The following is a 15,807-nucleotide window of genomic DNA, read 5'->3' on the forward strand; positions in this document are numbered from 1 at the left end:
TTTTGATTCCTAAACAAGAAAATGACAAATTTATCTTGTAAAATCCCAGTAAAAGCTTTAAACTGGTTGTTATGAAAATAAGTGAAGTTTAATCTGTCCATGAAATTGGAACAATAGACACATGCTGGCATCATGTGAAATACTTGTCAATTAACAAATTAGTTTAGCCAGTTTCAATTTCCTCAAAATATTTAAACAATAATGCTCATGAGTTCCTAAATTTTTTATGTGAGCCTCGTATTGGAGGGTGACTGTGGAATTTGATTGATTTCTTTGATGGTTTGTCTCATTAAAATCATTGGAAAACCCTGGATGCAGACCACTTCGACCTAGAAGTAATCTCTGGTGCAGGCTTATGTCAAGGAGTAGACACATAAAGGATGATATGATGATGTGATTTGCCAATCAAAGAGGGCAGTGGGAATTTGCTATTTTAATGAAATAAAAAACAACTATTTTGGGTATAAAAATTTATTTACAAATCTTTAACCTTATGCTCTAAAACAATGTGTGGGTGACAAAAATTCAAATCTTATTTTAAAATTAAAACTGACAACTGCTTGACTGCATTAGTTAAGTTCAGACATGGCTCGAACAATACATTTTTTGTTTGATATGATCTTCTCACTGTCAGTCATAAATTTTTTTTAGTTTCTGACATAACAATTTTTTTTTTTTTAACTTTAGGTATAAGGTATCATGTCTCCCACAATTTGTAATAAAGCAATATATTAACAGTGGCATAGCATTTTATTTTTATAAACAAGAGTTACAGTTGAAACACCATCTTGTTTATCCCTTGAAGGCAAATGCATAGCCCTCGCCGAAGGAGTGTGGCCGGTTCGGTTCCATGACCTCGTTATCATGGTACTGAAATAAAGTTTTACTACAAAAATTTTGTTAACCATTAGATATGGACAATGCAATTAATGTATTTGTGACAAACTAAGTGTCTGGATAGTCTTTATACCGCCAAAACCTATCGGTGGGGTTCCAACCGAAAAAATCAATGAACGTAACATAACATATTTCAGAGTAATCACTTTATTTTTTGAAATACAAATATATAAATATTGACCGATGCAGTCTGTCAACTGTCAAACGCGCGAAGTTCATAACAAACAGTCAAATGTCCAATGTTGCCATAGTCAATATATTTTACGAAATTTATAAGTATTAAAAAAATCTGTAAAATTTTCTTTTTTTATTTTGATGAAAACCTTCGAAATATAAATTAAGCGCCGTGAGTAATCGCTAGTAACATACTTTAGTCTTAAATTTTCGTCTTAAAGCACTAAGGTACATTTATAACAATATTTGGCAGCAATTATAATACTGTTTATGAATTGTAACTATTGCTGGCGTTCTTACGTACCACCTTCGTTTCAGCCCATATACGCCATGCAGTGCAAGGCATAGGCACGCCCAAAGACATCTATGGGGATATATACTATAATCGTACGCTTGGCAAGCGGGTTGGCAAATTTAATGCGGTATTATGACACAAAGAACGCTGCTGCCTATCCTCTTAAAACTTTTTTATGAGAGATGACAATCTTTCTGCTTTAACTTAATATAATTAATGCACGGAGTGTCAATTACATAACATAGTATCGAATTGAATCGAACTCCAGAACTATGATAGTAAATCACATCCGGCTATCGCAGGGCTACCGCCGTTCCCGTACTTTAATAAAAATAAATAAATTAAAACAATGAAATGAAAAGTGTTTTGTTAAAAGAATTGACATGTGTTTACGTAGCCATGATGGATATTTGCTGGTATAATTCTTTATGACTTATAATGTTTGAATTCGAAATGTCAAATGGTTTTCATACAGTTTTTTTTTCATAACTCTTAAGTTTTTAAAAAGCTTGCTACAGAACTTCTTCATATTATCTTTCGATAAAAAGATGAAAATTTTTTGTTTTGCAAACTAACAGAATCATTAATATATCATCATAGTTACTGTAAAGAGGTCCAGGTTAAGTACATAACAATCAAATGAAAAGCGGTTGGTAATGGAAAAAAATTAACGCTACTATCTTACTCTCACGTAAACTAAAACGTCTACAAAAAGCCAAATGGAAGAAACAATTACCTGCCCATCCTGGTTACCGCCGGACTTCCAATTTTGGACGAAATATTGGCCGCCAGCTCCCGTTTGACCTCCGGAACCCTAAACATTTTATTTTTTATAAGGAAACATTATTTCAAACTCCACCACAGTTCTCATTCCAAAAATAAAACATAAAATAATGGCTGAATTTATCTAATGTTATTTCTAAACCTGATCATTTTATTTACGCCGAGATAAATGATCTTTAGATCTATTAATGTAAACAGGTTTTTTTAACCAAAAACGTCGATCCATAATAAATAAAGAAAGAGATGTGGCGCGCATATCGCGCGCCACTCAAACACGCGTTGCCTAGCAAGGAGCTCTTACCCACGTGTCCGTCGATCGCATCGCGGCGGCGGCGGCAATGAAACGGATAAATGACAGATGGCGCCACAGTAGACGCAACAAAAGTTTGCATCGCGCTGTTGAGAGTCTCCGCGCTCATTATAAGTGCTAGCGGAGGTGCGGTCATCGTTATGCACAGGGGCCAACATGCTCTCGGCAACCGATCGCCGGCGTCCGTTATGGCCAATCTCGCGTTCCTCGGTGCTTTCCTTTCACGAGTTTAACACTCGTGAAATACTAGACTTTGCGGCAAACTTTAAAGCCGCTGTGTGGTGTGTCAGGTGCCTAGGTGACCATGGCACCCAGGACTGCACACGTCAAAGCGACGCAACCGAACCACCGGCTTGCGTCCTATGCCAGTCATCCGGGCACCCCGCCAATTACCGTGGGTGCGCCCGAGCCCCCCAAGCGGCGTCCAGCGGGCCCACCGCGGGGACATAACCCGCGGAGCCCCCCCCGGCCCGCGGCCCAAAAGTTTAGTGAACTCTGCTCTATATCTAGTTCCACTGTTCTTTTTATCGTATATCAATACAGAAAATGATGTACAAAGATGAATTACAAAAACGAAAAAAGTTTTGATAAATAAAATATGATATATTAATAAAATAAAGAGAAAAGAAAGTTCGTAAACCCTTCAGTCTGGCGAACGATTGAGTTGCTATCCTGGAAGCTTTTACTTTTGAAGCAGTTTTAGCATCAATAGAAACGATATATGACTCACCTGGTTCTGATCTTGCGGCCACTCCTGCGGTTCAGGTTTCTGCGTGTTGTACTGCTGCTGATCGTACTCGCTCTGATAGTAGTTATCTGCAGCAATAACAAAGAATCTCATACTCTCTGAACTCACTCTACTGCCTTTGCAGCCTTTTTAAGAATAGGATATTTTTAAAATAATATAAACCCTATACATCGACTTTAGCAAATTTATCAATTTTTTCAATAGTTTTAAATATAAAATTGAAAATTTATTATTATGACATTTAAAAGTTTTTAATCAATCGAAATATGTGAACCTTGGTTTGTTGATTACTATAATGTATACATGAAATAATGTTAAATTTCATTTAAAGCAACAGTTGAGTTTCTCTCCGACTCTTCTCAGCAATTTGCATTCAAGCCAGTGATTACTTACTGCATTGTGTAAATGCCTACTCAAATAGAGATAATTTGAATTTGAACATGTCTTTGATTATAAACGTAATAGAATTTAATGAAAAATACTTATAACGTAATTTTGAAAACGCTGTTCTTTCATACAATTTACAAATTAATTACAAATTACACATTCATTTATATAATTAGATAATTAGAAGAATTAGTCTTTGTAAATGACCCTAACATCATTTACAAAGACTAATTCTTCTTATGACCACTTGGGTGCATCGTGAGAAGAATGGCAGATAAGTCCATTTTAATAGAAGCTAGAATCAGATTGAACTACACGACCATGGCATCCTTTAATTTAAAGCTAAGAGGGTTACAAACATCCTCTCATTGTCCAGTTTTTTTGAAGTCGAGCAATTTAAGATATTTTTAATTAACAAGCGAAACAGACGCCATTTTTATATGTCATAAACGCGAAGTCAAATGACTGTCTACATTCAACGCGTGTTGAGTGTCGTTTGCGTTTCCGAATCTACAACCTTATAAAATACAACTAAGAAGCATTTTTTGTAATAAATGTTATGTGAAAAAACCTGTGCGGGGCTGTTCAGGCATAGGGCTTCGAGGCAGGTGACTCCCTTCTAGGATCTGAAAACATAATTGATTTCATTGAAATAAATAATCAAAGTTTTTTTCTATTTCCGAATGTATTCTATAATTAATATAAAGACTAAACAATGATAATATTTTTGCAAGTCTTTTGCACAAAAACTTTACTATGGAGCGGTTTAGCCCACCTTTGTCCATCAGCGATCGCAAAGTTACATTCATTTAAACACACGTGTACGTACATATGTATATAAATAAATACATTTAGTAATATCATGATTTCATCGGATGTGAAAGGAGAGTGCAGGGTAGTTTGCCATTTAATTTCCTTATCAGTTGGTTTTTTGAATCAACAATTTTTATTTATTTATTTACTATAGAAAAAAATGAAGTATAATGAACAGTCTAATCGCAAAAGCGATTTATTTTAGACATCCACTGGATGAACTTAGTTAACAAGAGAAATAGAGCAAACATTGTACTTCCGCTGTACCTTTTCTTTAAACAGTAACCGAATCAAAATACGTGTTCTCTGGTTCTCTGGCGAAATTAATGTTTGTAAAATTGTAAATGAAATCATTGATTTCGTTACTTCATAGTAATAACACGAGTTTTTCTCTTTTGGCATTTAGTCGATTTAATATAATAAGATTTGTATTTATTTATATTAACAAAACGGATTAGCAAGAAAAATATAAAAGCCCAGAAAAATATGAAAGAGAATTAAAATAATTAGTTTCTTTGATGGCTCATCTGGTTTCACGAATTTCTGAACTTGTTTAAAGTAAAGTTCTTTAAACACCAACTATAACCTATGAATTCATCTTTGTTAATTGATAGTCAATAATGCATTAGCGGTCTAAAACAGTTGATTTTTGTTGTTGTTAGTGCTGCAGACCTGGAACCCTTCCTTTCCGGCCCGATATTTCAGCTTGACCAGCCGTCCGCTTGGGTCTTTGTACTGGTAGGCTCCTACCCTGGAGCCGTCCGGTTCTATCACCTCGCCCGCCGCCAGCCCGTTGTCTGATGCGTACTCGAATCGAAAACTACCCTCTGTGAACAATTACACTTTTATACAATATTCATCAAATCAGTCGATAGAAGCACACTGAAAGGCACAGACCTCCCCAAAATATCGCTATAATGACCGGTCTTGCGCCCGCATGCAGGTTTATTCTTCTTATTTTTTTTAAAGACAAACGTAAACTGGAGAGGTCAAAACAAAAGGTTTAAGCACCTTCGAAAAATATAGTCATTTATGTAACATACAGTTACATTTATATTTACGCATTTTTTTTTCTGTATATTTTTACTAATGTTAGGTTTGGAAAGTTGATTCTGTAGAAAAAAACCTGACAAAAAACTCGGTAGTTACTATTTTAAATGTCAGTTCGTTTAGGTAATAATTTTCAATTTCTCACGTGGAAATCAACATGATACTAATCCCATTCATTTTTGTCTCGTTTGTAGTCTTTAACGCAATAATTTATTTTATTTATCAATAAATAAAACAAAAGAATAATGATTATCCAAAAATATAAACGAATGACATGTCGTTTCAACTGAACGGTGTCATATGTCGTACATAAATCGAAACAACTTACTTCTTGCAAATTAGTTTCCATCTGTATTGATCTATCGGATCATACAATTGAGTATCACTAAATAATTTTATAGGCTATGTTATAGTTCATACAGAGTTAAAAAAAAATCGATCGCAAACAAAACTTAAGTGCTTGACGTAATTAAATAAATACGATCTCTTTAGCCAGTTAAAATGTGATTAATATTTTTGATTAAAACCATACTTTATACATTATCGATGTGTCTTTATGCATTGTTGTATACACATTAATTACTAAACCATATTCTTTCTGATACAATAAAAAGTTGAATAATATTCACCTTCGTTCTATCTTTAACTTTAATTTAAAAAACGAAAAGACTTTGTTGTAAAACTTGTTATTCAATTACTTTGGTATTTTACTAAAAAAATTAGAAACACCACCCAACTATGACATATGATTTAAAATGCAAGAAACGTTTATACTTGTTTATTTAAGACAGACGTGCCCAAACTTATGTAAACTACCTACCGCTCATCAGATCTTAATAATAAGATAAACATATTGCAGGCCTGAAACATATGTTTTTAAAAAAAAATTATGACAGAAGTAATTTTAAACTCGTCCCATATTCCTTTTTATCCAATGCCTCCCGCATGAAAAGCACTTGTGTTTCCTAAAGTGCGGCAACGTCCCCAAGAAGTATAAAAGCACAGCTAGTAATATCACTAACTAAAGCCTTTTCATACGTACGGGAATTCTTCAGCAAAGGTTATGACTTACGTCGATACTGACAAACTCCCATAAAACTCTCAATGAACATGAAACCCTAGAAGAAATAGATAAATATCTCACGTGACGTCAGCGCTTGCTTGTGGTGCAGTATCGAAGCATGTTTCTCCTTGTTCGTGCCATACGGGAGCTGCCAAGGTTCCGGAGCTGAAATTATTTACATCATTAAAAAAAGGTCATCGTCATTGTAATACAGTCGTAAGATGTCCATAGCACATAGGACTACGCTATAGATTAGGACGGGTAAGAAGCGACCTATTCCCTGTGCCTTTCCGTAACTTTTAGCGATTTTGAATGTCATATGGTCCACCTGATATTCCTGATACTATTTATTGTGTCTACTCTGGATTTAATGAAGAGAATAAATTACAAAATTGTACACTGTAGTATAATATGAATATCATTATTGTCAACCTTGACTAGGATTCGGTAGCCTTCTCATTCAAAAAAGCCAAAAAATGAAACGTAAAGATATGTTTTTGTAAAAATATTTATTAAACAGTATTTGTTATAACTACATTCTCTACCTTGTCTTTGCCGTGTTTGAATTATTTCAACATTAGCACGTCTACTGTACATAAATCTCCTCCAAAAATTTCCACCAGGATCAGATGGAAGCGGTACTCATTCAGTAATTTCTTTTAACTAGATCGTCTGCGTTCTGAGGACGTCTCAATAGACAAATCAAAATTGAATATCATAGTTTTTGCTCTCAATATCACAATTAAAAGAGAATAAAACTATGTACTGTCATTTAAAGCGAATAACCTCGTCGACAGCCAAATGAAATAAAAATCAAAGAATCATTTTTGAAAACGTTGACCTATTCTTGTAACATTTATCAATAAATAATTAAAGTCATAAATACATTTCCGAGCTTCCTCAATTATAAATCATATTAAATTTCATTTACATAATTTGATGATATAATTTATGACAAAATATTGCACCTTTTACACATTGTGATCAGTTATAGGTGTAAAAGCTTTAAAAGCGTGAATATATAGCTGAATGGCTGCCAGATAATTAATGATGCTTTCCGTCCAAAAATCAATGGTTTCAAAAATAATTACATACGCAATATACGCATTAAAAAGAAACTATAAAAATTCGTACAACAACATTGTAAAATTAATTATTTACTGTCTGTCCATACAAACTTTGTATCGCCAGAAGTTATTGGCTTGTCACATCCCATTAGCAAAATAAAAAAATATAACTAATTTCAGATTGCTCACTTTATATAGTTCAGATTGGAATAAGATATAAATCTTCAAAGCTTCTTGCTGACAAATGAATTACATAATCACCCTTATATACCTTTAACACTACACACATATAACTAATCATTCTGTGTATTATAATTCTTATTTTCTTCTAAATTAACTAAGTCATCGACAAAATACATAAAATTAATTAGGGTAAATTTATAATTCATATTTGTAGTTGAATTTTGTGTATTTAAACTGGATGTATCGTTTAAATAAATTAAACTAAACTGTACCTCTCCAATCCTGGGGAGGCGCCGGACCCGGTTTCCAAGTCTGCGCGTTGGAGCCCTGCGGGGTGACGTCCTTCGGGGCGGCAGGAGTGAACAGCCCTTTGGCGTAAGAATTCTCCTGTGTATTTATATATCAAATTAATAATGTAGTGTTAATAACATAGTAGTCATTACTTGGTATACAACTCAAGGTTGCTAATTAATTTTTATTAATTTATACACAACTGCATTCAATCATTATGATAATAAAATCATTTTTTTCTTCTATCTTATTTCGTAGGTGACTGTTAAGAGACCCTGTCGTCGCCGTTTCAACCCATGGACACACACTGCAAGGCATAGGTCACCCCCAAAGGTAACCACGCTTGGTAGAGGCCGTGTTGACGATCGCATTGTGGAATTATGATACGCAGAAACTTGTTCTTGAGCAATGGCAATTTTATATAATTAATGCTATGAATTGTATAAGGCTGAAATCTGGGAATTGAACCCACGACCTACGATCGCATGTCTCAGTCCTCTGCCAATAGGATACCACTGCTCAGGACTACAACTTTAAAGACTTCGCTCTTCTATAATTAAGACATTACTGTCAGTTTCTAAATTTAAAAAAAAATGTTAAGGAAGAATGAAAACAAAACATATATATTTTAGCTTGTGATATTTATAATATAATTATATAACTATTGTTATAATTAGTACCCGCTAGTGTTTTGTGTATCAAATATAAACAATTCATTTATAATACAGTATTACGCAGTGTTCTGTCCTATGTATTTACAACGTGGTGTTCAACATAATTGATTGGTGCAGAGCAATGAATTTAAGAAATGCTAATATTGGACCAAAACGTTTACTTTATACACTGTTTTCTGACTTTAAACTATTGAATTCGTTAAATATGAGATCTACATACAACATAAATGACAATATTATGTTTAAAATCTTAAAGAATGCAAAGAATATGCTTTTATAAACAGTGAAATTTATCGTGAAACGCAAACAAATTTTATGCGTGGAGAAAAAAAGTGTAGTGTTCATTTTCTTGCATTTTATTAAAATTGTATCCATTAAGGATCATTTATCGTTATGTATGTCATGAGAAGATTGTCACAATACCTCTGTTTGATAGAAATTAGAATCAGATAGAGCTCTACTATAATAGAATCATTCAACTAAAAGCAGGTAGACGCGGTGTTGGTAGCGCTCCACTGGGTAAACCCACAGCATAGTTAAGATTGCCAGAAGTAGCTAGAAGCTGGCAGTATAAGTACGGTCGCCTTGACGACCTTTGGTGCAGGTCGTGCGCTTATCTATTGGCAGAAAAGAGGAAGAATAAAGAGAAGAACTAAAAGCTCGAAGCTTTTCCAAACGCGTCCTGATCTAAGCAGAGCTCACGACAAAATTACTTTTTATTTAAGCTACAGGTCTTGATTTGTTTTTACCGAGAGCAATTTTTTTTAATTGCGTCGAGGAGTAGTAGGGTAAGTGTAAATGTTAGATCGACAATGTGCAGAAAGTTTTGACCAATTTTCTTCCCTAACCTGGACAAACCTTGCATAGAGAGACCTAGTTTATAGCTATAGACCTAAACTTATATGAATTTTATAACATTACTAGTAGAAATTGCTGAGAATGTCTTCGACATGTAAAAACGGCTAACAAAGTCCAATTAAAGGAACACTTTCAGTTTCTCATATACCTCGCTTCGAAACAATTTCAGGTTCATTAGTTAGCAGGCTATTTATTCATCTTCTAGAATGTGGAAAAAATTGTTGTGGAAAAAGTACGTGTATATTTGCTGAACCAGTGGATCTAGTCCGAACAGTATTCTAGCTAAAGTCTTATTACCTATAAATACGACCGCGATATAATTGATAAGTTTAATCTACTAAGTACATCTAGTATTCTTCACCACGCATGCATTTGCCCTTTTAAGTCATTCTGTAATTAGTTTTTAATTACTTAGTCCGGACTAAACGGAAAACTAAACGGAAAACAGGATTAATTAGTTAAAGCAATAGGCGAAATATAGTATATATAGGTAACTCATTCAGTCGTCGATGTACTGTGATGTTGCTTAAGGCTTACTGTTTTTTGTATCCTCATCGCGGAGTCCCAGGTCAGGTACGCAGGTTGGAAAAGTGTAGCTGAAGTCATCTGCAGAAGTCCGACATATGAAAAAGCAAGTACGACTTATTGGTGGTAGGTTCCCTTGAGAATGGGTGTTTAAAAGCTTATCTATTTCCAACCGTGACATCTATTTCTTAGTAATTCACGAACATACGTGTTCCAGTTATAAGCATATCATGAAATGTACTGGGTTCGCTGAACATAACTTAAGCAATAGGGGTTTAAGCAAAAGCGAAAGATTATAATTTTGATTATGAAAATTATTATAACAAAAGTTCTAATAGTCATCGAACAACTGACTATGAGTAGAAAAACGCCCGAAAGGTCACCGTCCCAACTATCGTTAGGACCTATTTCGCAACTCATCATCATGATAATCATTCAGTGTTAGAAAGCCTCCCTTCTATAGATTTGAAAAAAGACCGATTGAAACAGGTCTGTATTCCTTTTGATCCTCTGTCCACCTTCTAGGGTGTCCATTGGTCTCCACTGTATAGCTTTTAGGCCCGTGGGACTATCGTTTCTGCTCGCTATATGGCCTGCCGCGTTACTCCACTCGTTACCAGACATCAATCTTCATGTTGCGCTCCACAATGGTAGTGATAAGAACAGGTGACGGAGCGTAATGAAAATGAAGATTAAGTCGTATCGGGGGGATCACGACACTCAGAAACGAGGACAACGATGCGAAGAAGAGGGAAATAACAAATTAAAATGTAATAAATGGTAAGCTATGTAAACATGCATTTATTCCACTAAATTACCAAAGTGGTCCAGGCGGAACTCTGGGAGTCCACGGGAAAATCAACGGAAGTTTATATCGGAAAGACAAAAATGAGTATCCACAATACGTAAGCAGGAGTTCGTTAAAATTTATCTGTATTCGGAATGCATTCGGATGTAGTGAAGAACTAAAATTTTGGCCTGACTTCTCAATATAAGTAGATAATATTTTAAGAAGCTCAGCGACTGTTGCTTGTAAGAACTTGGATATTTGATATTCAATACAAATTGTCAAGAATTGCAAAGCGCCACTGCCGTCCGCAGGTGCAAAGGGACAAATACGATTTGTGGTGTGTGTTGCAATCTAGCATTATTTTTTTATTTTTTTTATTTTTTTTTATGCCCTCGCTATTGGGGACCTCTCTTTCCACCCCCTATTTAATTGGAAACAGAGTTTTGTATTTCTTAATATTTTTTTTTTCACTAGAATTTTTATTTTCGTTCTCGTCTTCCATAGTACACAATATCTTTTTTCCTCCTTTTATCATTTTACAATTCCATCTTCCTTTCTCTTTCACAATCTCAATCATTCCATTCCTTTCGTACATCCCCAAACACTTCAGTTGTCCATTTCTATTACAGTATCACAGTTTTAATTAGTTTAATTATTATCTTGTGTGTATCAATTTTATCACGGATTTATTTTACAATAATTTTTTTTAATATCAATGAATCTATTTTAATAACTTTACAATGTATTATCTACCTATGTTTTGTCCCTGTCTATTGCGTATTGTGCAACTTTCCTAAAGAATTTGAGGACGCACTCTCTTTAATCCTTTTCCATTATAATGGAGACAAGTGTTGCCTTCTCTATCTTTTTGCCTAGCCGGCATTGGGTCTCATATCGGAGCCCTCCAAATGCGGGACATTCTGCTACCAAGTGGATCGCGGTCTGGTCCACGCCCGGTTCACAGAAGCACGAGGGGTCCTGCCTGAGCTTAAACCTATGAAGGTACTCAGAGAACCCCCCGTGCCTCGTGAAGAGCTGGACCAAGATGCAATCTTGCATTAACTTAATTGATTTTCATCAATATAGACTATATAATTTAGATCTAATCTTAATACATTTGGTTGAGTTTTAGAATCCATCGGATCCGCTAAATTTTAAAACTGTCTATGAGAAAAAAAATTGTGTTCGTCATAAAATATTTAAAGTTACTTTCTTAAAACCCACAGTTAAGAATTTAGGGCATACCCGCTTCCCGCGTTCTGCGTTTTAGGTCATGTTACTGAACGCTCATTGATCCAAAAAATATTTAATAATAACAATTATTACTTTTTACTCATATTAGTCGATAAGCATTTTTAGTTAATTACCTTTTGCCCCGCCTAGCCGGCTCAATTATCGTAATGATCTTTGCCTTTAGTTACAAAATAAACCTTGCTTAACATTTGATCCATTTAATGACGAAACTCGACTGAATAGCAACGAAAGCGGCACGTCCGTTGCGTGCATGTGCCTGTCGTAATAAACACAACACTGACTTTGACAAGTGTATGATTGGCGGGAAATGAAGGCGACCGCTAAGAATCAATTTCAAATTTATTGATTTTTCTAGTTTTTAAAATGTGAATTCAGTTTTCCTGCTCAAAATAAATAACATGAAAGATCTATTTACAATAACTCTATGTAAAAATGTGAAAATAAAGATCAAAATGAAACAACCTGCGCATGTGTTCTCGAAGAAACCCAACAGTCAGGACGATATTAATTTATTTTCCCTAAGATAAGGTCATATTAAAAAAAAGTAACCGAAACTAGAAAACAACTCCAACAAATGACTATTATTTTTGGCCATCTTAGTTTATATATCAACAATGCGCGCCAAAACTAACAGACGCGTACCTATAATTATAGGGTATAAGTAATAAAAATGTAAAACAAAAATGTAAATTGAAAATGTAAAAAGAAAAAGGGAAAGAATGATAGATGAACAGAGCAAAAGGGAAAGAAAGCAGAAATGTAGCATGAAAGATAGATAATAGACGGAAAGAGAAAGTAAAGTATGAAAGAAGAGAGAGAAAATAAAAAGTTATGTGAAAAAATTAAATTGCCAATAAAGTCCCTGTCCCACCAAAGATAGGGGTACGAGAGGCCCCCGATAGCGGGGGCCATAAAAAAAAAAGATGATGAAAAAGAAAACAGATGCGTACCACAATACGAGGCGCTCAAATCATTTTTATGACGTATTTATTTGTATCGTGTTTCAATTTCTTTGAGAATTATTTCTATATTTCTTAATGTAAGCAGAGTAACGTGAATGATTGTTATATAATTCACCGTTTATGTTTCCAGGGTCTGCAAGATTGACTTGTCAGCGATAAATATATGCATATAAACACATTATTATTCTCACCTGTCTAAAGGTCTGCGGTTCATAGTAGTCGCTTTGGTCGGCGCATACAGCCGCCAGCACCATGCAGCTCAAGTAGAAATACTGAAATGTAAAGTATAATAAAACAGCAGCAGTATTTTTATTACAAATTAAGTTTGTACATAGAATATTGGTAACTTAGTAATTTTTTTCCATTAAACGTTTTGTTAGGAATTGGTAAGTAATATAAAAAAATTAACACGTTGAACGCCATGTGTAAAATCGAATATGTACAAGATGAGCTATCTCTCACGAAAGCATTTAAGCTATGGGGTACTAGTGAGTCGCGTATAACGTTTATAGAAAACGTTTACCACAAGCCACATAATGCAATAATCAAACAAAACGCACATAGAAGTGATTAATATATATACAATTAATAAATATATATTTCTAAACCCAGACCCTATGGGGGGTTTTAGACAGTAAGAGTCTGACACTGCCTGGGCCCTCCATTTCCAGGCGTCCATTTGAGGATTTCCCCCCCCCCCCTCGGTCTAGAAATTTAAATTTAGAAATATAGGCTCTATGTTAGAGGAAAACTTTGTAATATTAAATAAAAAGACCCTAAAAGCCACTTATATAATTAATCGCATTTTAGATAATTTAGAGTGTAAATATCAGTTAATATAAGTCACTGATTTCCGACATTTTGGCTTAGTCCGAAAGCAATAGTGGATAAGACTGACCGGTAGGTGGTAAAGCATACGCATATTGCAAAAAGAAATATCTTTAATTGGACTTAACCTTTTTAAACACAGTATAAAACATTATCATCATCGGAATTTTAACCGTAGTATATCCACTGCTTGTCTTAGGCCACCAAACATATATTTACAATAAGATAGGTTGCCTATTTACTAAAACTGGAGAATACTGTATGTGGCGTGTTGTGACGACTCTAACAAGATCATTAGTCCATCTTGAAGGTGGATGTTCTACGCCGCCCTTGCCGGCCATCTGCACGATGTAAGGCCCGCTCAACTACTTCACCTTTACCATCATCATTAGTATCCAGCATTTAAAAAAGATATTCATTTTATCTAATTTTTTATGTAAATAAATCTAAAAAACGTCGTATGTATTCCTATAATTCATTTTCGTAGTTTCTAATAAAAATCATGAACGTCATTTGGAATTTTATTTTGATATCTTTTCAACTAGAACTATAAGTTGGTGGTATTTTAAGCCAAATGAGGTGCAGCAAGGTAAAGTCAATTCGGGAAGCGGAAGGGTCAAGTGATTAACCTTCAAATAAATTATTCAGATCTAACATCAGACGATGTTTGGAACCCTTATAGTTTTCTTTATAATTGAGAACTGTCATAATAAAGGAGCTCAATTTGATACTCGTTTATATCAAGTTAGTCTCTCTTGAGATCACCATATTTGATTCAAAACCACACCTTACTTAGGCTTCAACTGTGGTTTTTAGGGGAGTTGGTATAAACAGGTTTAAGCTAAGACTGTCATATTAATTAGTTTTACTAAGTGCAATATAATTAAGGCGATACCTGTATATAACCACAACACATATACTAAAGACTCCACAAGATATACAAAAGTGCTATTGGTTTCAAATTATTGGACTTATTTAACTTATGATGACAAGTGATACGAACAACAAATTTATCTACATTGTTGAAAGTCTTCTTTCTTTTTTTGATACTCCGATTGTTTATACTTTCCTTGTGATTTATCGTTGTAAATATTTATTTACACAATAAAATAAATAGGGATAGTATTGAACGTTTTACAAGAAGACACTTTTTCACGCGGATTACTTATAGGCACTCATAAACATACGACGATGTAATCTTTCTCTAATAAGGTGGAGTTTATTAAATACAAATAATAGCAGAAAGTAAATATTTTACGTAAAAGGTTATTCTACTTGTTTGTTGCCAAAAAGGCGATCATCATATGAACCGATAGATGCCTTTTGCAAGGCTTAGACCACGCCCAATAATCGTCATGATGACTGGTCTTGAGTTGCTCGCATCCAGGGACTTTAACTGTGTCGTCGATCGTCCACCTGATGAGGGGCCTAATTCCCTGCACCAGGACAACCATCAAATCGAAGGACTATTCCATGATAATATAATTAAGAATACTCACCCTCATGTTAGGGTGACCACAACGCCTATCACTATCGACAAACACACGGACAATGTGGCCACCAAACGAATACCACTTCTATATATCAGTTTTGCAAGGAAATCAATGGACCAAATCGAAACAGGTCGTCATTACCGCCAGCTTGTTGGCTCGTGTCCATTTTGAAAAGTTTACTCCAGTTAAAATTCTGAAGGTTAACCGTCAACGCGAAAGATTAGCAGTAAATAATGTTGTTCAATTAATACACGATTGTACAATATTCGTATTTTAAGTAATAATAGTATGTATCATAGATATATCAGCGGTTGTAGTAAACCGATCAACATAACAAAACTATATAACATAATATTACGAAC

General features: G+C 34.5%; 1 protein-coding gene across 1 annotated transcript; it reads right to left on the minus strand.

Moving 5' to 3' along the window:
• Positions 1-673: 673 nt before the first annotated feature.
• Positions 674-13,378, minus strand: LOC137926112 (endocuticle structural glycoprotein SgAbd-1-like). The gene is made up of 9 exons (XM_068769640.1): positions 13,316-13,378; positions 10,131-10,199; positions 8,043-8,157; positions 6,602-6,685; positions 5,080-5,234; positions 4,166-4,220; positions 3,190-3,275; positions 2,103-2,180; positions 674-870 (listed from the first exon to the last, which is right to left on the minus strand). Exons 1-9 carry the CDS (start codon positions 13,376-13,378, stop codon positions 793-795), a joined length of 783 nt encoding a protein of 260 aa, XP_068625741.1. The 3' UTR covers positions 674-792.
• Positions 13,379-15,807: the final 2,429 nt, after the last annotated feature.

This window comes from Battus philenor, unplaced genomic scaffold (genome assembly GCF_028537555.1).
Source record: "Battus philenor isolate CCGP_79_NKW_IND1 unplaced genomic scaffold, ilBatPhil1.0.hap1 SCAF_29, whole genome shotgun sequence".
Taxonomy (NCBI): domain Eukaryota; kingdom Metazoa; phylum Arthropoda; class Insecta; order Lepidoptera; family Papilionidae; genus Battus; species Battus philenor.